We start from the raw sequence: 24,786 nt of genomic DNA, 5'->3' as shown, positions 1-24,786 counted from the left end.
GATGAAAACTTGCATGAGTCTTTATCATGATATGAACTTATTCATCTCCTACTTTTCGTCCAACTCCGTTCCCTATTTTCAGAGTTATGTCCTTTGAAAAAGGCAAAACGCACAGTTTCACCTTGTGACGCGCCTAGCACAAAAAGTATTTGATGTAAATCCATGAAACCTTGCATAAATCTTTATCATGATGTGACCTTGCACTTTTGGCATTTTCTGATTTTAACGGTAATTACAGAGTCACCGCCCTTGAAAGAGCCAAAAATAGTGGATTTTTTGTTTTTGATGCTCATAGCTCATAGACGTATGAATCCTTTATATAAACTGTTTGTTGAGATTACCTCTTTAAGACTGCAAACATTTTGTGACAAAAGTACCGGTGGGGTCACACCCTGTGTCTACAGACTCATTCTAGTTTCAAAAGTGAAGATCTTTGTCAATGATTAAACAATATAAATATATGGTCGGATAATAAGATATGGTAAACAAGGAATATTCAGGCATAATAGCAGTATACAAATAGTGTATTGTCCAAGGGAGACAACAACGGAAGGAGTGCCTGAGGGATGTCGTATATAATAATTATTGTCTAGTCCAAGGGAGGCAACAGTGGAAGGAATACATGAGGGATATCGTATATAATAATTATAGTCCAGTCCAAGGGAGACAACAGCGGAATGGATAGATTGTTTGCGGATCGTTCGGTATGTTTCGGCTAATCATCCTGTTAATGCGAACGGATGTTATCATCCTGTTTGTGCTGACGGATGTTGCAGTGAAAGGAATTAGATAATGTCTCGATTAGCGACTAATTTATAACACCAATTTAGTTATGTCCTATTGTTTTCCTTAGTTTATTGAAAACTTTGCAAGCAGATTTCTTGATTCAAGTTTAAGGTAGTGGACCCAAATGTCATTCAGCAATAAATTCCGTACGATGACGTATCCTCCGTACGCAATTTCGGCACTCTCCGTATTTCTGGTCGTATGAACTAAATAAGCAGCCGGAAAACACCAATATTTTAGGAGAGTACGAAATCGAACGGAAATTCCGAATGACATTATGGGTCGATAACTTTAACTAATTCAAACTTACAAAACTTCAGAAACAACCCTCATATTTAAAGAACGGAAGTAAACAATTAACGATAATATTGATTGATATATTACTGAATGAATGATTTCTAATAATTGAATTAATATTCTTGACTTCGCAAACCGCACTTATGATATAATCAGCAGACTTGTTAGTATAAAGTCAGCAGACTTGTTAACTTACAATATTCTTTTCTTGTAGCTCGTGTCTGTCGGTTCACTTGGAGTTGTCTACGTCTACATAATGTAAGTAGTTTTTTTTCTTCGTTTAATATTTTATTTGTATTTTACAGTTGCCAAGACAACCAAAGCCAAATTAAGGTCCCTTTCGTATTCGATTATTTTTCTGAAAACGGACAATACCGTTTAGATGACAATATTACGTGAGCTGGCATTTCGTAGGTTTGATAAAAGTGAAGATTTTTTTTTTCTATTTTACGTCAAATTTTTACAGTATTTGGGTGTTGGGAACGAGGCTTTTACACATCCTCTAGTGCAAATTTTATAAGGATTTGTCGAACAAATTAATCAAATGGGCCGCGCCATGCAAAAACCAACATAGTGCGTTTGCAACCAGCATGAATCCAGACCAGCCTGCGCATCCTCGCAGTCTGGTCAGGATCCATGCTTTCGCAAACGGTTTCTTTAATTGCAACAGGCTTTGAAAATGAACAGTATGGATCCTGACCAGACTGCGCGAACGCACTATGTTGATATTCTCATGGCGAGGCTCAAATATATTTAGTTCTCTGGTAAAACTTGAAGTTTAGTATTTATAATTTACCGTTTGGTATAAAGTAATTGACACTTCATGTTATATATGATAGCTTACTTACATATTCTTAAAATACATTTTCGCTGTAATATTACCGGATATAGTCCACTTGAATTACTATCCTAGGGTAAACTACTTCGCTATGTTTATGATTTACATAAATATTTGTATATTTCAGAGCTCTTAGAAGCATACTATTTCTCATGTTGATGTCAGGTGTGACGTCACTGTCCTTGCAACAAGTAAATGAACAATGGAATCTGTTCAAAGATAGGTTCAGTAGAACGTACACATCACCAGAAGAAGAGATCTCCAGGTTATACACTTATCTTATTTTGAAGTATATATTTAAGGTAGCGGACTCTTATGAACAATCGGCCAATTCCGTAGTCTCCGTATGCCATTCCGGCATTCTCCGGCATTTTACGGAAAGTCACATGCGCGTTCCTTGAAAATGCTGAACGGCATAACGAGAGTACGTAAACATACGGAATTTTCCGAGTGTCACCCGCTGCTTCAAATTTGCTCTAATTTCCGTTTGAGTGACGTACATTATCGCTTAAAACATTTTAAAAAATGGTTATGTTTTCATTGGTCTTACTATCGTTTTGTAGGAAATCCTACGAACTGTCGACATAAAGGCTTTTTCATTTACTTTTCTTCTTCTAGATACACAGTTTTTACGGAAAACCTGAAGACGATCTTTTTACACAACATGGCCGCTGATAAGGGGCACTACTCTTACTGGTTAGGAATAAACGCTTTTGCTGACTTGGTAAGTGTATTGAAGTAACGTAGTTTCTTTGTTTTTCATACGACCATACTATACTTTGAATCTTGAATCATAGGGAAAAACAATACAAGTATACGATATATAGATTTACAAAATGAATAATTGTTAGCGTTTTGTGAAAACTAGACAGAGGTCCGTTTAATATTATAACCGGGACTGGAATATCCGCGCAGTACATATAGTTTAAAAATAATTATTTCCAAGAGTACATAACATAGATTTGTATGATTGCAGCAAGTTAACATGATATTAAGGAAAGGATAAGAATGAAAGACATGCTTTTTAGAATTCTTCTCCTTGCATATACATAATATGGTTTACCATTGACCAATAAGGCAAAAAGGCAAATAACTTTCACTTATAACCCAGTCACACAGACGGCGCGGATAGCTACGTCAAGCCACGGATAGAAATGTAGTAATCCGTATCGATCCGTACCTGAGCCGTACCTTAAAGTAGTAATCCATATATCAATCCGTACGACTCAGGTACGGATCGATACGGATCACTACGTTTCTATCAGTAGCTATCCACGCCGTATGTGTGACTGGGGATTTAGAAAGAGTCTCTTTGGGTTTATATTTTTATTGCCGTATAGCTGGTTCTCAGCTCGTGAATGCATTTGCAATTATTCGCACAGAAAGCAAGAAAAATCTTTTACTCGAAAGCCCTGGTCTTTTTTTTTTTGTTGTTGTTGTTGTTGTTTTTGAACAAAAATCCTATCGTAATCATGTGTCCAGCCGGAATCATTTTGTTGCGCATGTGTACTAGAAAAAGGAAGATGATCATGCCAAATTCGAAAATGTCTCACTAATCGTTCCGTATGTATATTTATTCTTTCAGACTAACAAAGAATTCGAAGAACAGTACACGGGACTCAAGATAACGCCTAGAGGCAGAAAGGTTGATGAAAAACTTTTAAGATACAACCTCAGTTCATTGCCGAAAGAAACAGACTGGAGAGACGAAAAGTGTGTGACTCACGTCAAATTCCAGGTATATGTTAAACAGAGACTGTCAAACGGGAATCGATTGGATAAGATCACTAACTTTGAATCGCTTGCCCATCAACGACGTAGCTTCGAGCCTCAGTCGGGGTGTTGCATTGTTCATATGAGGCACCAGTCCAGCTGTGTTGCGGATGGTCGGTAGTTCTACCAAGGTTTCGGCACGTGCCACGAAACAATGCTCGGGAGGAGTGCCCGATGTCTTCCTTAACCGCCCAAAGTTTATTGAGTCGTCATACGACCTAAACTGTGTCAATGTGACCCAGCCAAATAAAACGAAATAAACAGGGCAAGTGCGAAAACTGCTATAGGTCATGCTTGTTACGCTTTTAACATTCAACCTGAATTTATTTTATGTTTGTCAAACAAGTTAAGTGCGGAAACTGCTAGAGATCATGCTTAGCACCACTATGTTATAACATTAGGCCTGAATTCATTTTATGTCTGTCTAACAGGGAAAGTGCGGAATTTGTTACATGTCTCGCTTAGTACTCTTCTGTTATAACATTCGGCCTGAATTTATTTTGATTCTAACAGGGCAAGTGCGGAACTTGTAACATGTCTTGGTTAGTACTCTTCTGTTATAACATTTTGTCTGAATTAATGTCTAACAGGGCGGGTGCGGAGACAGTTACGCCTTTTCTGCTACGGGGGCGTTGGAGGGCCATCGCTGCATAAGGACTGGCAAACTCGTGTCACTGTCTGAACAGAACATACTGGACTGTACATACAACAACACTTCTAGTAAGTTCTAATCCCAAAGTTCAAATTTGAATTATATAAAGAAATATATGCATTGATATTAGTGCAATGAATTGTATGAATTAATCCGTGACCTGATTCGGCTATGAAATAACTTTTAAAACACTTATTGAAGGAAACATGATTGTGACATTCAAGCGAGTTCAACAATTTTCAAAGAGACATGCGAATGCATGGTCTCTTATAATAACCCTAAACATATTGATAACATTACAGAATTCATGACATTTACATAATTACGTTTTCGTTCAGACTACCAATTTTACTTAAGGGACCTCCGTGGCCGAGTGGTTAAGGTCGCTGACTTCAAAACACTTGCCCCTCGCCAATATGGTTCGAGCCTCACTCGGGACGTTGAATTCTTTATGAGAAGGAGCAAACCAACGAGCCGGCCGGCTTACGGAAGGTCGGTGGTTCTACCCAGGGGTCCGACTGTGATGAATGAAATAATACATGGAGTGATGAAATAATACACGGAGAGGCGTCAAGGGTCTTCCTCTACCAGCAAAGTTGGAAAGTTGTGATATGATATAATAAAATAAAATTATCGTTGTGACGTTTAACCCAACAAAAACAAAACAAAAAATCAATTTTACTTGTATCTGAAAATGTTTTGTTGTTGTTTTTCGCTTCCTTAGGGGATGAGGGCTGTGCTGGCGGAGATCCAAACAACGCATTCCAATATGTGATGGACAACGGTGGAATAGACACCGAAGAATCCTATCCGTACAAAGCAAAGGTGAGCACGAATTTGACATCAGGTCACGTGGAGGTCCATATTTTGAGAAAAGAAAACAAATTAAACCGCACCATGAGAAAACCAACATAGTGCGTTTGCGACCAGCATGGATCCAGACCATGCTGTTCGCTAGCGATTTCTCTAATTGCAAAAGGCTTTGAAAGCGAACAGCATGGATCCTGACCAGTCTGCGCGGATCCATGCTGGTCGCAAACGCACTATGTTGGTTTTCTCATAGCGCGGCTCAATTAAACAATACTAATTCGCATAAGGAAAGAATTGTTCTACATCAAAACTGAACAGCGTATAAAACATATATTTTACTCTACAAAACGATTGTCAATTTACTGATATATGCATTGAATTCCAGAAAAGGGCTTCATAAAGGGGTCAGATTTTCGGAGAGTTCAATGCTTTTAAAAGCTCATCAATTGTCTAGAGCTGTTAAAAATCTTCGTTTTGGTGCTTTTGCAATAATGTCCCAGTACTAAGATTAAACATATTTAGGTTTAACGTGCTTATAAGTTATTTCTTTACAAATGGCATTCATTTTTAAAGGGGGACAACTTTTTGAGAATACGTTAAGTATCCCATCGTGAGAGACAGTTCGGTAAAACATGAATTGTACAGGTAGGTTGTTGGCAAATATGTTGTTTGTTAACCAAATATTTCTGTGCTTTGATGATATACTGCCAAACTTTAACCAATGGCGGATTATAGTTTAAAAACATACCCAAAGCATGTATTACCGCTCGTTTCACAAATTGAAAAAATAATGCCAGTGCGACGGAGGGGTGAGCATGTGCTTTGTAGATCAAATCACCAATTGTGGAAAAGTTTTGAGAAAAAAAAAATCATTCACAAATGCTAAAGAGAGTTACCCGATACGGAAAAGGACGAAACTGATACGGAAAATGACGAATGCGACACGGAGAATGGCGGAACTGATGCGCAAAATGGCGGAACTAATACAAAGAAAATGGCTGAAATGATACGGAAAATCATCCTGGGCGGTACTGATATGGAAAATATAACTCTAATGGTAGATAGATGGTTATTTGTTGTGTATCAGTCCACAAAATAATGGCAAAACTCTAAGGTGTTTGTGTGTCCTAATGACACACAAACCAACACATATATATCTTTCTACATCCTTAAAACCGTCAGGAGTTTTCCGCATTGCGATGGAATGATCATGTTACTCGAAGTATAAAAGCTGAATTTTCTTTTTCAGGTTGGAAAGTGTGAGTTCAGTAAAAAGGATGTCGGCGCAATTGAGAAGGGGTTTTACGACATACCTGAAGGAAATGAGATTGTACTGCAAGTAAGGTTGTTTTTGAAACTTGTGAATTACACTCGGTATCTCATATTCCAAGGAATCGAGCCTTTTACTTCGATATGACCGAGATTCGACTTAAAATAATATGAGCCGTGCCATGAGAAAACCAACATAGTGGGTTTGCGACCAGCATGGATCCAGACCAGCCTGCGCATCCGCGCAGTCTGGTCAGGATCCATGCTGTTCGCTTTCAAAGCCTATTGCAATTAGAGAAACTGTTAGCGAACAGCATGGAGCCTGACCAGACTGCGCGGATGCGCAAGCTGGTCTGGATCCATGCTGGTCGCAAAGCCACTATGTTGGTTTTCTCATGGCACGGCTCATAGCCGAAATGTTGAGACAAGCGAGTTCGAGATATCGATTTTAAACTGCATTGGGCTAAATGCTATACGTAACATTATTTTAGTTATATATAGATATGATTACCTTCTGAAACTAATGCGTTATTTCTGTCTTGTTGGATTTAACGCCTTTTCGTAATATTATTTTTTCATTTTATATACAGGTTTGTTTGCTTTCTAAAACTCTGAAACTGATTCGTAAGGGCTTTTTGGGGTTTTTTGGGGTTTTTTTTTTTGAATTTTTGCATTTTTACAATAGTATATTACTTACATACACTTGAAACTTATTTGTTTATATTGTTTTGTTACCTTTAAAAGGATTTTAATATATATGTATACTATTTTACTCAATTAAAAGAAACAGAGAGATGCAGTTCATATAAATTGAGCTGATACGACAGTCGTTATATGACTATAATTTGGAGTCGCGAAAACATGTGATAAATCGTCTGCATCAAGCCCTATTAAACTGCCTTGTCTGTGATGGAGTCGAGAAACATTATTTCAAAAGTGGACATTTCACAACAGTTTTCATGAACCAGACTAATAAATATTCCAACGATTTTAACTCACATGCTGGACGCGATTGATTCTTCCTTTGCGACCAGTGCAGAAACTTTAGCGAAAGGAATACATAGCCTTGCCGGATGATAGAATTCATGACCTCTTGATCCGTAGATCTGTGCTGTCTTTAATGAATTAGGCTGACGGGTTTATCTGTTTGCGTCGTCATGGTATCTATTGTTTTACTTTGCCTATGCACCCTAACCATGCTAATTTTCTACAAAAAAAACGTGTCCATCTTTCAATTTGGACAGTATAGATAACTGTTAAAAAGGGTGCTTACCTAAAATGTACTGACTGAACGGCCAACAGTGCAGATCATGATCAGACTGCACGGATGCGCAGGCCGATCATGATCTACACTGGTCGCAAATGCAGACTCAGTCGTGTTCGGCATAATAAGGGTTAAAATATATCAAATATTAATGCCTGGTGAGAGCATATTATTTTGGTTTTATTTGAAAGTGTACTGTATACTAAAAAATATATATATATAAATTACTTGACAAAATATGTTATAGAATTTTCTTTATCTTTATAGTTTTCAATGATACTTCAACAGAAATCCAGTCATTACAGTGTAAGATTTATCATTTCGCATTCAAAACTATGAATGTAGTGATCCGTGCATATTACTAACTAGTATTAAATCCGGAAATTGATGAGTTTGAAAAGTATTCAATTAGGAAATATTGTAAAATTTGTAATATATCACACGCAAAATTATTTTATTTTCACAGGCAGCTGTGGCTTGGATAGGACCAGTGTCTGCCTGTGCATATTCCCCAGGTTTTCGGTTCTACCAGCATGGAGTATATGACTGCGGAAATAAGTCAGATTCAAGTATTATGGTATCAAACCTACCTAAACACGCCATGTTAGTTGTTGGCTTTGATCAAACAGTTGAAGGGGAAGACTACTGGATATTAAAGAACAGGTTATATGAGCTGCGCCATGAGAAAACCAACATAGTAGGTTTGCGGCCAGCATGGATCCAGACCAGCCTGCGCATCCGCGCAGTCTGGTCAGGATCCATGCTGTTCGCTTTCAAAGCCTATTGGAATTAGAGAAACTGTTAGCGAACAGCATGAATCTTGACCAGACTGCGCGGATGCGCAGGCTGGTCTGGATCCATGCTGGTCGCAAACCCACTATGTTGGTTTTCTCATGGCGCGGCTCAGTTATCTCTATTTGGCTGCGCTTTAAGATAGCTGATCCGTATTAAAGGCACTGAACTCCAGATTTGGCTAAAAAATAATATTTCTTTCAAACTGAAGTTTGGTCATATTATGAACATTTGAATATGAATTTTTGTTTCTAAAATATTTTAAAAATTCCAAATCAAGAAAAAAAAAGATGGCCGCGTCGGGAATCGAACCCCGGACCGCCGTGGCAATAAAGACATTTTCGTCGTTTAAAGGCAAAATCATGGGCACTTACATCCAGTAGTGACGCACACTGTGTATAACTGAGTATGGTAATTTAATACAACGTGCGGTTGTTTCCGGCAGCTGTTCACTGTTTGATTCTAATTGGATAGTACTGTATGCTTTAATTCTTAATATATCAACTAAACATTTTGATTAGATACTAACATTTGACGCTTGCCCGAGTTTTTCTGGGAGCCTACTACGTTGTGTGTAGTTATGGCGGGTGATTGCATGACTTGCGAACACATTGAATTACGGATGTGTTTGGGGGTCGTATAATTCTAAGACGGTGCCCAGCTGTTTTTCAGTGCAGTTGTCTCTAACTGGCATTTCGGCTTCATGGACTGCTGGTTTACACTCCCGTATTTGATAATACCATATATTTTCACTCTAAATACATTAACTGAAAATATTTGATTAGATACTAACCTCGGACGCGTGTCAGATTGTAGTGGCTTGGTAATCCGGCGACGGGTTTTTATCTAACGTTCCGGAGTTAATCAGGTGTTTATAAATTGTTTCAGTATTCCAAGAGGTGTCTGTATATAATTTTATTGCATTTCGATGCATCTCTGCTTGGTTTCGTTCGTTTGGAGGCAAGGTCGTGGGCGCTTACATCTAGTAATGACGAACACTGTGTATAACTGGGAATGAGATCTTGCGGGCATGTTTACATTTTTAGGTATATGGAAGTTTGATGCAACGTACGGTTGTTTCCAGCACCTGTTCACTCTATGATTCAAATTAGATTTTACTGTATGCTTTATTTCTTAATATATTAACTAAACTTTTTGATTAGATACTGACATTTGATGCTTGTCTGAGTTTTTTGGGGGTCAGCTACGTCCGTTGGACGATATTTTTGCCGGGATAGTTTTCCAAGATCCGGAACATGCTTTGGTAATTGGTTCTGCTTGATTTTATGTTGCGGTGTATCTCTGTATGTTGGAGGGGCGGTTCGGCGCATTTCTGCTTGGTCCATTTTAGTTCGGGCAGGTGAGGTTCGTACGGTATGACCGGGGGTCTGGACGAATGGGTGATCTAGAAGCTTTTGGTCGTTGAAATTGTTTAAATATTAGAGATTCTGTCCAAAATTCGGACGAAAATTTGATACATACTCGGAATTCGGAATTTTAGTTTACATGGTTCTATGGCGGTGCCCTAATGGTTTCACTCATTGTGTTAAGGTAAGTATCTCGCATTGTCACATTTTGGAGAGGATTGTTGTTGTTGTCTTAGGGTTGAGATATAGGTTAGTGTGGTTTCGGATTTCGAGTGTGGTCTCGCCGCCTGAATTGTTTTATGATCACATGGATATTAGGATGGATAGATTGCTTGTTGACTCAGTAGATGTTTTTTGGGTGGCAAACAGCAGCCGTTTTGATCTGAATCAAATGCAAGTAACCAATGACACATATAATATAAAATATTTTTGGGAACAGAAGGCAGATTAGATGGTCATCACAATTACTACATAACACTTTTGTCTTATCATCTACGATATTCATAGTGATTACACGGTTGAACTGGTGGCCACCTTCAATAAGGATACTGAAACAATTTATAAAACCCGTCGATTACAAAGCCGTGGCAATAAAGACATTTTCGTCGTAACCAATAGCGCTATAACTGAAGCAGTGAATAATGACTTCAAAGTATAGATATTTATAATCGAGACAGTTTACCTGGAGTAAAAGCGTGACAAACGCATTTCGATTTTCATCGTAAGAAGTAGTAAAAACATGTGTTTCCGTAACATAAAGTTTATCAGTAATTAAGTTTTAAAACCTTCTTAGAGATATAGCATTTATTTCAAGATATCTAAAAAAATATTTATTTTTTTTTTGTTGTCGAACGATCTAGAGACATGCCGCTTTAACAATCAACAACCTGTATTTAGCACTGAGTAAAGGGGGCGATAACAGTGTTTCTGCTTAAGACAGGTGACTGCTTAAGTCAGGTTTTAATCAGAATAAAAATCTGATTTGGAAAGTTAGCTGACTGGCTGCTTCAGACAAGAAGCTGCTTAATACAGGTGACCACTAAGGCAGTTTCAACTGTAATCCGTGACTCTAGTTACCTCCCCTGACGGTCCGTCCACGGAAATATCAGGTTGAAATGAAATGAAAGTGATCAATACGTCACGATTTGGACTAGTTCACTTGTATCTCCCGTTTTAACCGTATCCAATTTCGGGATTCTTTTATTGTACAGAAAGTAATTTATTGTACAGTGAAACGAAATGTCGTAAGAAAGTAAATATTCACACGAACTTTCCGATTGTCAGTACGGTCATCTATCAGGCTAGATGGCGTACCAATCAGTTTTTAATTTTCAACGCCTTTTACTTGTTAAAGACAAACAGAAAATGATATACAAAATATCATCAACACCTTTTACCCCTTTAGTACAGGCTTTAGCCATTCGCTTAAGAAAACGCGGTGACACAAGCTTATACCCCAGTCACACATACGGCGCGGATAGCTACGTCTGGCCACGGATAGAAACGTAGTAATCCGTATCGATCCGTACCTGAGCCGTACCTTAAAGTAATAATCCATATATCAATCCGTACCAATCCGTACGGCTGAGGTACGTATCGTTACGGCTTACTACGTGTCTATCCTTAGCTAGACGTAGCTATCCGCGCCGTATGTGTGGCTGGGGTATTACGAGAGATTATCTCTAGTTGTCATTCTGTGTAACGCTATCCTTGCCTTTATGATTTAGAAATGTAAACTGCACTGTTATGTGATTTTTTTTTTTTGTTTCAGCTGGGGGACATCTTGGGGAATACGAGGTTACATGAGGCTGGCCAGAAACAAAAGGAACACATGTGGAATAGCAAGCTACGCTTCTTACCCTGTAGTTTGATCAAAGGGCGTCATTTCTACAGACATTTCGAAGGCGGTGTCCGTATATTCAACATCTACTTGTTCTTGTTTTTTATATGTTTTTTTGTGTTGTCTTGCATTTTTGACTGTGTTATTGTTTCGTTGCAATCAAATTGTTTGCTTCTTTCAGAAAATACCCTTAACCTTTCGTTGATTTTGTGATTTTGTTGATTCAGCAAACTAAAGTCAGACGAACATTAAAATTCCCATTCATTTTATCTTTGAATTTAAATGTCACGTCTTTTCGGCAAAAGCAGCGAAATGTTATGTATACACTCAATAAACACATGCTTACAAAATACGTGGATAAAATATCAAGCGTTTCACATGAAACTATGTCATACATACTGCAATTGTCTGCAAACATACCATGCATTTCTGTTCGCGCTCATAAATATTTGTTATCAAGAAAGGAAACTAAATCATATATCGATGCGCTAAACTGTTGCTTTGACGTTTTGGTGTGTTTGAAGGGCATCAACACGCCGGAACGAAATGGCAGAAATCAGCCACCATAGTTATGCAGATAAAAATTTCTAGATATCGTCAGGCGGGTTTGAAATTACTGTATAAATGATTGTTACACTATTGAGACTTGGTATTAGAGAGGGTGTTTCGGTCTGAATTAATGTTTCTATTTTGTTTGTTAAAAAAAATAACGGACTTCTTTTTTTGCTTTATTTTTGCAATAAGAGAGCATCTTTTTCCTTTGGAGAACAACTGAGTGTAACATATATATGCACAAAAAAATACATTATTCATCTTTCGGGCCATAATAATCTCTGTACACTAATCAAAATATAAGGCTTCACACGTGAGAGGTGGCGCTGCTATGAACCGTTTGATTACATACAAAACGTTTAGTTTCCATCTGGCCGCTTTATGACTGATTTGATGATGAATTTCATGTTTAATCAATCTAAAGTAAAAGGAATACAAGAGAATACACGACATGTTAAACCAGCTGTACTTGCTATGTATTCGTTTTCTCGTTATTTCAAGCAATTTTCTCTATTGTGTATGTGTGTGTGTGTGTTTGTGTGTTTGTGTACTTCTACATGTGCCGATAACAGTATGAAATATAAACGTGAAATCTTGTATCTTATTACTTACATCCCAGTTCATTCACATTTGTGTTGTGTTTAGCCCATTGAAATCACTCGACAAAATGTATAAGAAGATCTTTTGGAAGCCCAGAATGCAACCCAGATCGCTTTGAATGAGTTTGTTCATGAGAGGTAATTCCTTTAGAAGGTACAATATGATGGAATAATATGCTCTGTGATCTGCAGTACAATTTTATCACAAGCAGGGAAAAGTACCAGTTTATCTTTGATAGGCATAGCAGAACCAATGCGTGTGCTTTTCCCTCGTACATTTACTTCGATTAGTAACAGTAACATAGATATAGCTTTGTAAATTGTACCTCCGCAATATTTCGAAATTAGTTGCACACAATGACCATTTCCATCGAAACGAGAAAATAATAAAGCCTAAGCATGAGAAAACCAACATAGTGCGTTTGCGACCAACATGGATGCAGACCAGCTTGCAGATCTATACTGTTCTCTTTCAAAGCCTATTGCAATTAGAGAAACCGTTAGCGAACAGCATGGATCTTGACCAGACTAGGCGGATGCAAACGCACTATGTTGGTTTTCTTATGGTGCGGCCCAATTAATAATTGTTAAAGATGAGTTATTTACACTAATGAAACACTACAGAGTTGTAAATCATCTCCACTGGCATTGAGACAAGCCAAATATGTTTGTTTTCCAATACATTAAATAAAACGAATATTTATGTTATTAAAACTGCTTTGAGAATACATAAAACATGTATCTCATTCAGTGATTTGTCGTTGAATTGTCTGGTGTTCAGATGCGAAGAAATTATATCACGACAGCGCAGTCCCTTTAATTTCCGTAATAAACCATTTATTTACAAAACATTTGTTTGTATGTTTTGGGTTTAACACCGTTTTTCAACAGTATTTCAGTCATGTAACGGCTGGCAGTTAACCTAACCAGTGTTCCTGAATTCTGTACCAGTACAAACCTGTTCTCTGCAAGTAACTGCCAACTTCCCCACATGAATCAGAGGTGGAGGACTAATGATTTCAGACAAAATGTCGTTTATCAAATAGTGACGGAAAACATACGCTTCGCCCGAGGATCGAACTCACGACCCTGTCATCCGTAGACCAACGCTCTACCTACTGAGATAAGTGGGCGGGCATGTACCAGAAATACTAGTATGACATGTACAGTAGGTCAGATGGCGAACACAAACACATACAAAATAATACTAAGCAATAAACTATGCTTGATGCTATGACATTATAATTGTGACAAACAAACAGTGAAAATGTTGCCTGATAACACACATTCCGGTCTTTTTTGCTTAATGGGGAATTAAATCAAGCCGTATTAGAATATTGTATAATATATAAACTATCAAAACATCAACGAATTTCGATAATATTTTCTATTTACACGGAACTAAACACAGTTACACGTTATGAGCCTTTTCGGCGTCCTAATCCATCTATTAAATGATATTTTGGAGTGAAGAATATGGTCTCTGAAATAAAAGCGCATTACATTTTTAGTCCTAACTAAATTGCTCCACATCTCCAGTAGATGAATGCCAAAATTCTGATGTGAAAATGTGTCCAGGAAACTTAAAATAAGCTCTTCATATTCCACCATCTTCCAAACGTTGTGATAATAAGAACGTAACGTCATCATTTATGTATGAGAACGCCGATAAAGGACGGCCACCTATGAATACTCGCCATCAATTTGCTGTATCAATACGCAATTGTACGTGACGTCACGTCATGTCACATCAACAGACTACAGTTGACACATAGTAGGGCTGTCGGCGGTGATACAAGATATAGGAAAAAAGTAGTCCGTCAAATAGACCAACAAGGGTTTCAGAGTCTTTCCACAATTTTTATTAATTATCATAGTGCCGTGTGGCGTCTGTAAATAGCCTCCCCATACATGGATTAAGTGTTGTTGCATTTTCTAATCCTTTGGGATAATAAAGAACATTCATTACTACTATATAATTCAGACCTAATTAAACCAATTTTGCTAATATGCTGCTTGGTTTCTTTCTATGCTTCAACGGAACATTTCACAGCGTTATCGATAATGATACAAGACGTTTTATAAAACCTGTATTTTGAAAATATATATGTATATAAAAAGAGCCGGGTATTCCGACTGTCTTTACAAACAAGTAAGTTAAATATTGCAAATTACGTGGGGGGGGGACATCTTTAAGGTCGAAAAAGACGTGTTACACGTTCTATCTATAACGTCCATTCCACTAAAAGTGGTCACTGACAATAACGTCAAAACCTAATGCGCCTCATCAAAACGTTAGGCTTTCTGCAAATTACAAACAACGTGTGTAAATAATAAAACATGTCAAACTAAAATATAAGCGTATCTCAATTAAAGTTGTATCATCGAGAATAACATTAATTAACATTTACGCATTTTGATGAATGACATAAATCAAGATGAACGGGGTTTTTTTTTATCATTTTCAATGGTAAGTGATTAAAATACATGCAATATTTATCGTTCAAATTATACTTTATAGTAATATTATATTCTATTACATCTCTTCTCAAGTGAATTTTCATTTAAGATTGTATACTAAGACAATGATTCTTTTTTTCAAAATTTACACACAAAATTGTTCAACACAAGTAAGATAAGTGTTTTTGTTTCTATTTGGGTAGGTATGTTTGTGAATACATACATATGATTGTCTGGTAGAATAAATGACAATGACATACTTCGTTTCTTTGGTCATGTTTATGATAATTTGTCGTCTAATAATGAACACGATAAAATCGTGTCAGCACTAACATTACAATTATTAACACGCCGATTCGTCAATCACGATTCAAACAAAAACAATTAGGTTACTTGACAATATGATTGCTTTCAAAAACAGGGCTATTAATTAGACACAATCCGTAGTGTATTTACATACTAATGGCAAAATGTTATAAAAATACACATCCTTTCCATCGTTTTGTTCTATTACCGAGATGTTTGGTTGGACAGAAGAGGACTTTTCTCCAAGCACTTTCCGCTTACTTCGTCATTTCCGGTTCCGGTTCCTTCACCAGTTATATCGATTCGTTCCTTCCGGTTTGTTTTGACACATATGTAACCGACTATCGATATGAAGTAAGCTAATATTGCCAGAATACCACTACTTAGACATAAACAGAAAGCGCCATACATGCTGTACCGGTAGCCTTTGAAGACGTATGAGTACGAAAGTACACATCCTGCGATACTTAACCCAGCTGTAAAAGAAGAAAAATTATCTTTATCTAAGGTAGCAGGGGAGCAGTTTCGAATGGACTGACCGAAGTAGAATTTTTTTAATATTCCAGGTTCCTTTATTCAAAGCGTATTATTCTTTTTAATTATTAACTCTTACCATGCTGGACACGATTGGTTTTGCCTTTGCGACCAGCGTAGATCATGATCAGTCTGCACATCTTTGCAGTCTGATCATGATCTGCACTGTTCGCCATTCAGTCAGTATGTTTTTGGTAAGCACTCCTCTTAACTGTTAATGGTCCTGTCCAAATTGAAAGTTTGACGAGTTCATTATAGAAATTTAGCAAGGTAAGGGTTAAGAGGTTAATATACAGCTTGGCAGTGCCTTTTTGCCATAATGGCACACGAAGCGTCTTAAGCAGAGGGTACAGAAAAGCGTCTCGCCAGTATGTATGGAAAGCAACTTTTAGATGTAACGGGAAGACGACACTACGGTGATTAAAGTCGAAACATTGATAATGTATGCCAGAAAGCAGTATGGTGAAAGTGAAAACAAAGAGGAACGTTGAAAGCAGGAAACTCAAAACTGCGATAGTGTAAACACGAATAGAAAGTTGAAAGATAATGTAAGTCACAACCACGATAGTGAAAGTCACAACAACGATAATGAAAAATGAAAAAAGTCAAATCCACGTTTCTAATCGTCTAAAGTCAAAACGACGATGGTGAAAACGCGTATTCGTCATCGTGGTTTAGTGATTTCGTCGTTATTTCGCATCGTTATCATTGTGATTTCGACGTTGTTTCGAATCGTTATCATTGTGATTTCGTCGTTGTTTCGCATCGTTATCATTGTGATTTCGTTATTGTTTCGCATCGTTATCATTGTGATTTCGACGTTGTTTCGCATCGTTATCATTGTGATTTCGTCGTTGTTTCGCATAGTTATCATTGTGATTACGAAGTTGTTTCGCATCGTAATCAGTGCGATTTCGTCCCTGTTCCGCATCGTCATCATTGTAACTTTCGTGATTTCTACTTTCGTGATTTCTACTTTCACCATCATAGTATCGACACTAGACTTTTAATATTATCGTGGTTTCGATAACCGTTGTTCAGGAAGAAAAATTTAAAAAATGTGATTGTCTGAATGGAACACCGTGATAGACGTAAATTTAAACACAGTAAGCAAATACAACGCTCCCTATTAATCAAAGAACATGAAATCTTGATTTTTTTTCACACTCTCTTGTCGTCTATAAAACATATTGAACTGAACTATATAAATACAAATGCATTGTTTACAAAATATATGTAGATATACATATACCTGGAATGATACTCAATATCGGCAAACAGCAGACGTTACACAAGCCCCACGCCTCCATTCCACCACGTCCAAATCTGACCGTCCGTACGTAAGAAAATACAGCTAAGCAAAGCAAATATACGTACAAAATAGACGAGGCAACATTTAAATAATATACGTCCACAACTTCAAAAGAACATTCCCCAGGCGGAATAGCGGTCGGATTTTCTGTACAAAAGTGAAAAAGGACACATTTTACTTAACATTGAAAATACAATATTTAGAATAATTCACTCTGAATTACAAAACTGGAATTCAATTGGAAAATACTACTTGCAATCTCTCGATCCATTGTTTTTACAACCTTTTATGCTTTGTAAATGCTTATCCTTAGAAAATGTTAAATGAGCGATTTCTATAAACAAGCGCTCAGTGAATGGGTGAAATTCAGACAAAACTTTCGCCCCACAACTAGATCTATTTCTGATATAAAAGATATGTTCTTATTTGGAAACAACGAGATAAGATGTCGAGGGAAACCTATATTTTTTAAATCTTTCTTAAAAAGTGACATTGTTTCAATGAAAGATATCTGGGATCCGATTCTGAATGATTTTATTACTGCAAAACATCTGCTAACAAAATTGAAATACAAGCAAAACTGGATATCAGAATGGCATATTATCAAAGCTAGTATTCCTTTAAAGTACATTAAAGCTCTTAAAGAAAACTTCTATAGCGGTGAAAAATATACGACTTTTTTTGTCTGGTTTATGTTTAATGAATATTCTAACACGACCCGATTCATTTTCCTATTAAACAAAGAAGGCTGGAAACAGTGAATTATTAAACAACAATTCACTGTTCTGACGTCACAATTATTACGTCATAGCGTCAAGCGGCGTAGCGGCGCGCTGGAAAAGAACCCGATTGAAAACGGGCAAGTATTTAATGCATGCCGACAAAGATGTACTTTAAAGTCCTTAATAACGTGTTAGAATCGAAATAATATATCTCATTTAGTGATTTGCTCTTGAATAAATCACTGTTTGTCGTGATATAATTCCTTCGCATCTGAACTCCAAACAGCGATTTATTCAGCGACAAATCACCGATGAGATATATAATTTCTTAAATAATCGTAAAATATTAGATCAAACCAATTTAAAACTGAAACAAATATCATCTGTCTGGAAAAGAAAAAGAAATCTATTACAGGTAGAAAACAAATGGGAGAGCTTGTTTGCGCGCGATATACCATGGAAAATGGTATGGGGTCAAATTTCAGGTTCTTTTTCTTCAAAAGTAGCAAAACAGTTTCAATGGAAATTTTTACACAACGTTATATTTACAGAGCATAAACTCAGTCTTATGAAATTATCAAACGGAATTTGTAATATATGCAAAGAACACAGAGAAACTTTAGTGCACCTGATGTGGGAATGTCATTTTGCCAAAAATATTTGGACACTTTTAAATAAGAACTTGAACGACCTGTTTAGATATGTCAACATCTGTGATTCTGCTTTTAAATTTGCTGTTTGTTTCGGATATTATGATGACAGGCAAGTAAACAAATAGATTAATACGATTATATATGAAACAAAATGGGAAATTTGGAAATATAGAAATAATTGTAAATTCAATAACAACTATCAGTCACTAAGAAGCTTTTATAAACATCTAGTTCGAAAAATTAAAGAACAAATAAAATGGCACAATACTGATAATGAAAAACTACAGTTATTGAAATCTATTGAGTTCATGTCAGATACATGTATAGATGTATAAATTTTCGCAAAGTTGTGTATGAAAAATATTAAAATTTTGTAAGCTTGACAATAGAAACTTCGTCAAATTTTACTTGTCTTTTCGTTTTTCGAACAAGTTCTATTTTACTGGCGATGTAACTATTGTGTTCAATATAATATTATCATTAAATTTATTATTCATATGTTTGTATGAATTGGTTGTTTAATGACTTCTTTTCTGGTTATTGTTTTGTAAATGTTTATATTTTACAAAAATAAATGGGGTTATCCCAATTGGGAGCCCGAAAAAAAAAGAAAAGAAAATACTCTTTGCATACACGAACCACAAATGATAAATTCAGTACGGACTTTTTTATGAAAAATGCTCTAATTTATTAATATACACCATTCATATTTGTCAATGGGCGGGTTCAGCTGACTCTGATGACGTAATTGTCAAAAATAAACGTACCCCATCGGAATTTATCAAAACGAAAACAGTTGCTTGTGTTATGTAAAAAAGGTGACAAATTGCAACTGAGACACCGCGTAGAAAATATGTCATTTGACTTCGCTAGAGAAAAGACTGCAGTTGGAATTAACCGAGTTAACTCTGGTATCTGGTATGCGAGCTGAACTCGCTCAATATGTCAATAACAGTTATTTACTTGTCGGAAATCTTGCATCTCGTTTTAGTTATCATTAATCGACGATAGGACTATTTTAATAATTATTAGCCGACCTGGAAATTTTGTAAAATTCTCTACACAGCTATATTCAACGGTGTATAAGTATATACAAAACAGTCTTATAAAGGTATCGTGATGAAGGTATAACTTACCGAAATCATGCACATTCCATTCACATTTAGAAACATTTCCGCTCATAAATGTCCCAGTGGTCTGCAGAATGCAACAAGTTGCAAGTAGAAATATTTCTATACTAGCTGGTACCATCAATGTCGAACATTTCCGCAGTGGACAGCAAGAGCAAAATGCCCGTCCGATTATCCGAAGGTCTTCAGCGAGCTCAACTCTTAGCCCGGTCATATTTTAAAGAATCTAAATACATAAAAGTATCAATGTCATATAACAAATTAATTCAGATACGTTTAATTTGGAAAATATGTTTTAGTTTTGCGTGCTTTGTTAGCAAATAAAACACGGTTTTGAGTTCAGATGCGTAGTAACGAAAAAAAAAACGTGTTTATTTGCCAACAAAGCACATAGAACTAAAAACTATTTCCATTCTGACACGTTGAACTACACCAGGAAGGGATAACAATCTAGAATCCTTTTTAGGCGTAAATGGGCGCATTATTTCCCTTGGCTTGTTCCATTACATGGTAAAATCCTTTTTTGTTTATATAAAAGAAAATCTTAAAAGTGTTAAAATATAGGTAAAAATATCGCATTTATCTTAACAGGTGTAAAACTTATCTGCTATCATTTACTTTAAGTCCTTTGAAATCATTGCGTCCATTCCAACTAACTGTATACATGTAGCAGATACATGTTCTTAATCTAACCGAATCGGCTACTTTTATTACTTGGTTAAATTCTGTGTTTCAAAATAACCTACAACAGTCAGGGGAGTTACTTAAACAAGTGATCACAAAAATCACTTGACCAAGTGATTATTTGCGACTGATAACTATATCTCAAGGCAGCCCAAATTCGCTCTTCAAACGTGCCTATTTTTGAATTCCGCGCTATTTTGCGTCATCAAAATATCGTGAGAATTAACGATACTTACCGTGCAGAAAGAACATGGCGGAGAGAAGTGGCATGTCGGAGAAATCGAAGAAATACATAGCAAAAAGTGAGTATTTTTAGCGATTTTTAGCGATTTTCGTTGAGTTTTTTTCCGATGCTTTTGAAGTTTTTAGCCAAGTGGTAGAGGTTTTCTGAGTGAGTTCAATGTTTTAACTTTGCAAAAATGGAAAGAAATTCCACTGCGCGCGGGGTAAAAACCCTTACGCGCAGTGGCTTGAAAATCTTAGGGTCAGTTTGAAAAAAATACTTGTTCGAGTGATTTTATCGTTAGAATTTATCTCGATAACGCATGTGAGTGATTTATTTTAAAATGAAAAATATATAAGGGAGATGACTACTGATAGCTTGCTGTCAACTTCGTTGTACGGTTCGGATGATCGAACTTTGCCCATAGGCGCATAAGCTGAGATGAAATAATGTGATAAATAGAGATGTTGGCCTCAGCTTTTGTTGCTCTTTGAAACTTTGAAGAAATTTTGAGTAATATTAAATTTTCAATATGAAAAAGTATCAAAGCTGATGTAATCCAATCTGCAGCCTCGAAGAAAAGCAGGAATGTAAACTGTAACAGTCTGAGGGAAAATGTGCAGCCTCGACAGGGATTCGAACCTCGGACCTTCGGGTTACTGTGCCAGTACTCTACCAATCGAGCTACCGAGGCCACCAGATACAAGAACTGCTACACACCTTCCCTCTTATTGCGAGACATTGTCACTCCGAATTCAGATGCACACCCCAGCCAAACTGCTTCGCCTAGCATTGGCTCCAAGGGTGAGCATCCTGGACGAGCCCCCAAATGTGACAGTCTCTACCAGGATTCGAACCTCGGACCTTTGGCTTACCATGCCAACGCTCTACCAATTGAGCTACTGAGGCCAACCGATACGAGAACCGCTACAAAACAAATTATGTATGATTTTACTCCAAAACTACAAAACTTCTGTGAAACAATAATACTGAACGTTCAAGATTTGTAGCAAGAAAAACAAAAATCTGGCTGTAATATTATAAAAATATATTGATGTAGATTCTAGTAAATTAATTAAAGTAATATAATTTGTTAGAAATTTTAAATAGTTTATTCATAAAGAACAATAAAAATGGGAAACTGATTTTGTTAGTAATACGGCCAGTCCACACACGCATAACTCAGTCAGTACATGGTAATTGCACAGATTAAACAGCCTTATCAGGTCCCTGAAAAGTCACAAATTAGCTGTATAGCTAATCTAGTGATACATAACTAGAAGTAATAAAACCAAAAGCAATAAATGCAAAAGATGTCAATATCAAATACAAAATGGTCATAATCACACTCAGATGTTTGTCAAAACTCTCTTGCATTTTGTATTTGTCAAAAAAAATAAGGTTGGACAGATAACTGAAACCATGATAACCATGATAACTAACTGTTCATTTTTTTGGCATAAAAATATAGATTTCATTTAAAACATTTTTTACATTACATAATGCCACTCATAACTAATAACTTGGTTGACATGATCACTTAAATGAGTGATATAATAGCACTCATTTAAGTGATCAAGTCAACTAAGTTGATCATCCATACAGCTGATTTAATTTGGATGATAACAAATAAATCATTGATTTAAGTGATTACAGTTCGTACTTATTCTTGCATATTAACTGAGCACTTTTAATAGTGATAAACATATTTATGATAAATAATGCTTGTGAACTATATAAGCAGTTACTTATTAAGGATATTGAAATATTCTCAACTCAGCTCATTTACCAGATTTGGACCAATCACTTGTGTAAGTGATTAAATCAACTAAACTGATCATTTATTTAGCTGATTTAATATAATGATATTGAATGTATCACCTATTTAAGTGATTGCAGTTGGTGCTTATTTCAGCATATTTATTGAACACTTTTGAAAGTGAGTATTCATGTATTATTAATGAAAAGCCTTTTGTATAACATAATAGGAGTTACTTTCTTATGTCGAAATATTCTCAACTGGGCTCATTTTCTGATAAAGTGAACTGTGCAAGTGAATTGATCAACTAAGCTGATCATTTATTTAACTGATTTGATAATGATGATTTTGAATGTGCCACCAAACTCTTTTGAACACTTTTAACAGACATGTATTTATCATGAATAGCCCTTGTATGACATATAAGTTCAATTACTTTAGGATGTAGAAATATTCTCAACCAGCCAATTTATATCATATGAGTTGGACAAATCACTTTTGCAAGTGATTTCATCAACAAAGCTGATCATTTATCTAGCTGATGTAATAATGATGATTTTAAATGCATCACCAAACACTTGAACACTTTTAACAGTGAATATACATGTATTTATAATGAATAGCCCTTGTATACCACATAAGTAGTTACTTCTAGATGTTGAAATTTTCTCAGCTATGTTCATTAACCTGATTTGGAAATATCACTTGTGCAAGTGATTTAATGAGCTGATCATTTATTTAGCTGATTTAGCCCGCCTGCTTAGCTAAATAGGGAGTGTGAAGATTATGGGTCTCGTGGGCCATGAGTTCAAGCCCTGTGTGAGGCGTATGTTTTCCATGACGATTTGATCAATGACATAGTTCTGAAGTCATTCATCCTCCACCTCTGATTTATGTGGGGAAGTTGGCAGTAACTTGCTGAGAATAGGCATGTACTGGTAACACTGGTTAGGTTATCTCCCCTGTTAACTGTTACGTAACTGAAACAGTGCTAAACCCAAAACAAACAAAGTTTAGCTAATTTAATAATGATGATTTCAAATGTATCACCAGATTCTTTTGAACACTTTGAACAGTGATGTATTTATTAGAATAGCCCTTTTTTCCATCTAAGCACTAGTTACTTTCAGATGTTGAAATATTCTCAACTGGGCTCATTTACCTGATTTGGAGGAATCACTTGTGCAAGTGATTTAATCAATTACGCTTAAAATCATTTATTTAGCTGATTTGATAATGATGATTTGGAATGTATCACCAAACACTTTTAACAGTGAGTATACATGTAATTATAATGAATAGGCTATTAGCCCTTGTAATTGTATACCATGTAAGAAGTTACTTTCTGATGTTGAAATACTCTCAACTGGGCTCTTTTACCAGATTTGGAAAAATCACTTGTGCAAGTGATTTAATCAGCTAAGCTGATCATTTATTTAGCTGATTTAAGAAAAATGATATTGACTGTATACATGTATCACCTATTTAAGTGATTGTAGTTGATGCTTATTCCAGCATATTAACTGAACACTTGACAGTGACTGAGTATACATATATTTATAATGAACAGCCCTTGTATACCGTAAGTAGTTACTTCTAGATGTTGAAATATTCTCAACGGGGCTCATATACCGGATTTGGACAAATCACTTGTGCAAGTGATTTAATCTAAAAGCTTATCATTTATTTAGCTGATTTTATAATGATCATTTTGAATGTATTACCAAACTCTTTCAAACACTTTTAACTCTTTACAGTGAGTATACAGTGTTTTTTTACCACTAAAATAGGGGAAAATTATGTCGCGATAAAAGCAAAACTATTTGTGCACAGTATTTTTAACATTTATATATATCATCATGTTTATAAATGTTATTGTTGAGAAACAGGGAATCGTGTAGTGAAACCATTATCCGTGACACAATAGTTGAACCTAATATTGACCATCAAGAAAACCCTGATTTACCAATAAAGACATAATCAACTTTTCTGATAATGTTTTCGTTATCCTTTTTATTTATACTTTTCATAAGAAAGAAGATGATTTAAAAGCGTATTGTCATGAATGTTAAAAAGTGGTACCGTTTACCTAATGATGTACATCTAGAAACTTAGGTTAGGATATGTAAAAAAAAAATTTTTTTATCGGGATTATTTTTTTTCA

General features: G+C 36.1%; 2 protein-coding genes across 3 annotated transcripts in view; one reads left to right on the top strand and one right to left on the bottom strand.

Moving 5' to 3' along the window:
* The first annotated feature begins 1,090 nt into the window (after positions 1–1,090).
* LOC123542922 (procathepsin L-like) lies at positions 1,091–12,744 on the top strand. Its single transcript, XM_053531643.1, has 9 exons — positions 1,091–1,341; positions 2,049–2,186; positions 2,540–2,645; positions 3,507–3,659; positions 4,285–4,414; positions 5,071–5,171; positions 6,406–6,495; positions 8,156–8,352; positions 11,620–12,744. Exons 2-9 carry the CDS (start codon positions 2,074–2,076, stop codon positions 11,717–11,719), a joined length of 990 nt encoding a protein of 329 aa, XP_053387618.1. The 5' UTR covers positions 1,091–1,341; positions 2,049–2,073; the 3' UTR covers positions 11,720–12,744.
* Positions 12,745–14,540: 1,796 nt separating this feature from the next.
* The window catches only part of LOC123541687 (uncharacterized), a 91,059-nt gene continuing 80,813 nt past the window's right edge, over positions 14,541–24,786 (bottom strand). For both annotated transcript variants that reach the window (XM_053531816.1, XM_053531817.1), the window contains exons 2-4: positions 19,963–20,182; positions 17,392–17,598; positions 14,541–16,081 (exon numbers count right to left, since the gene is read on the bottom strand). In XM_053531816.1, the coding sequence (XP_053387791.1) occupies positions 15,810–16,081; positions 17,392–17,598; positions 19,963–20,170 (687 nt within the window). In that variant the 5' untranslated portion in view covers positions 20,171–20,182 and the 3' untranslated portion in view covers positions 14,541–15,809. The remainder of the gene's footprint in view (positions 16,082–17,391; positions 17,599–19,962; positions 20,183–24,786) is intronic.

Source organism: Mercenaria mercenaria, chromosome 19 (genome assembly GCF_021730395.1).
Source record: "Mercenaria mercenaria strain notata chromosome 19, MADL_Memer_1, whole genome shotgun sequence".
Taxonomy (NCBI): domain Eukaryota; kingdom Metazoa; phylum Mollusca; class Bivalvia; order Venerida; family Veneridae; genus Mercenaria; species Mercenaria mercenaria.
Note: the sequence above shows the minus strand (reverse complement) of the source record. Positions and strands in the feature narration are given on the sequence as shown.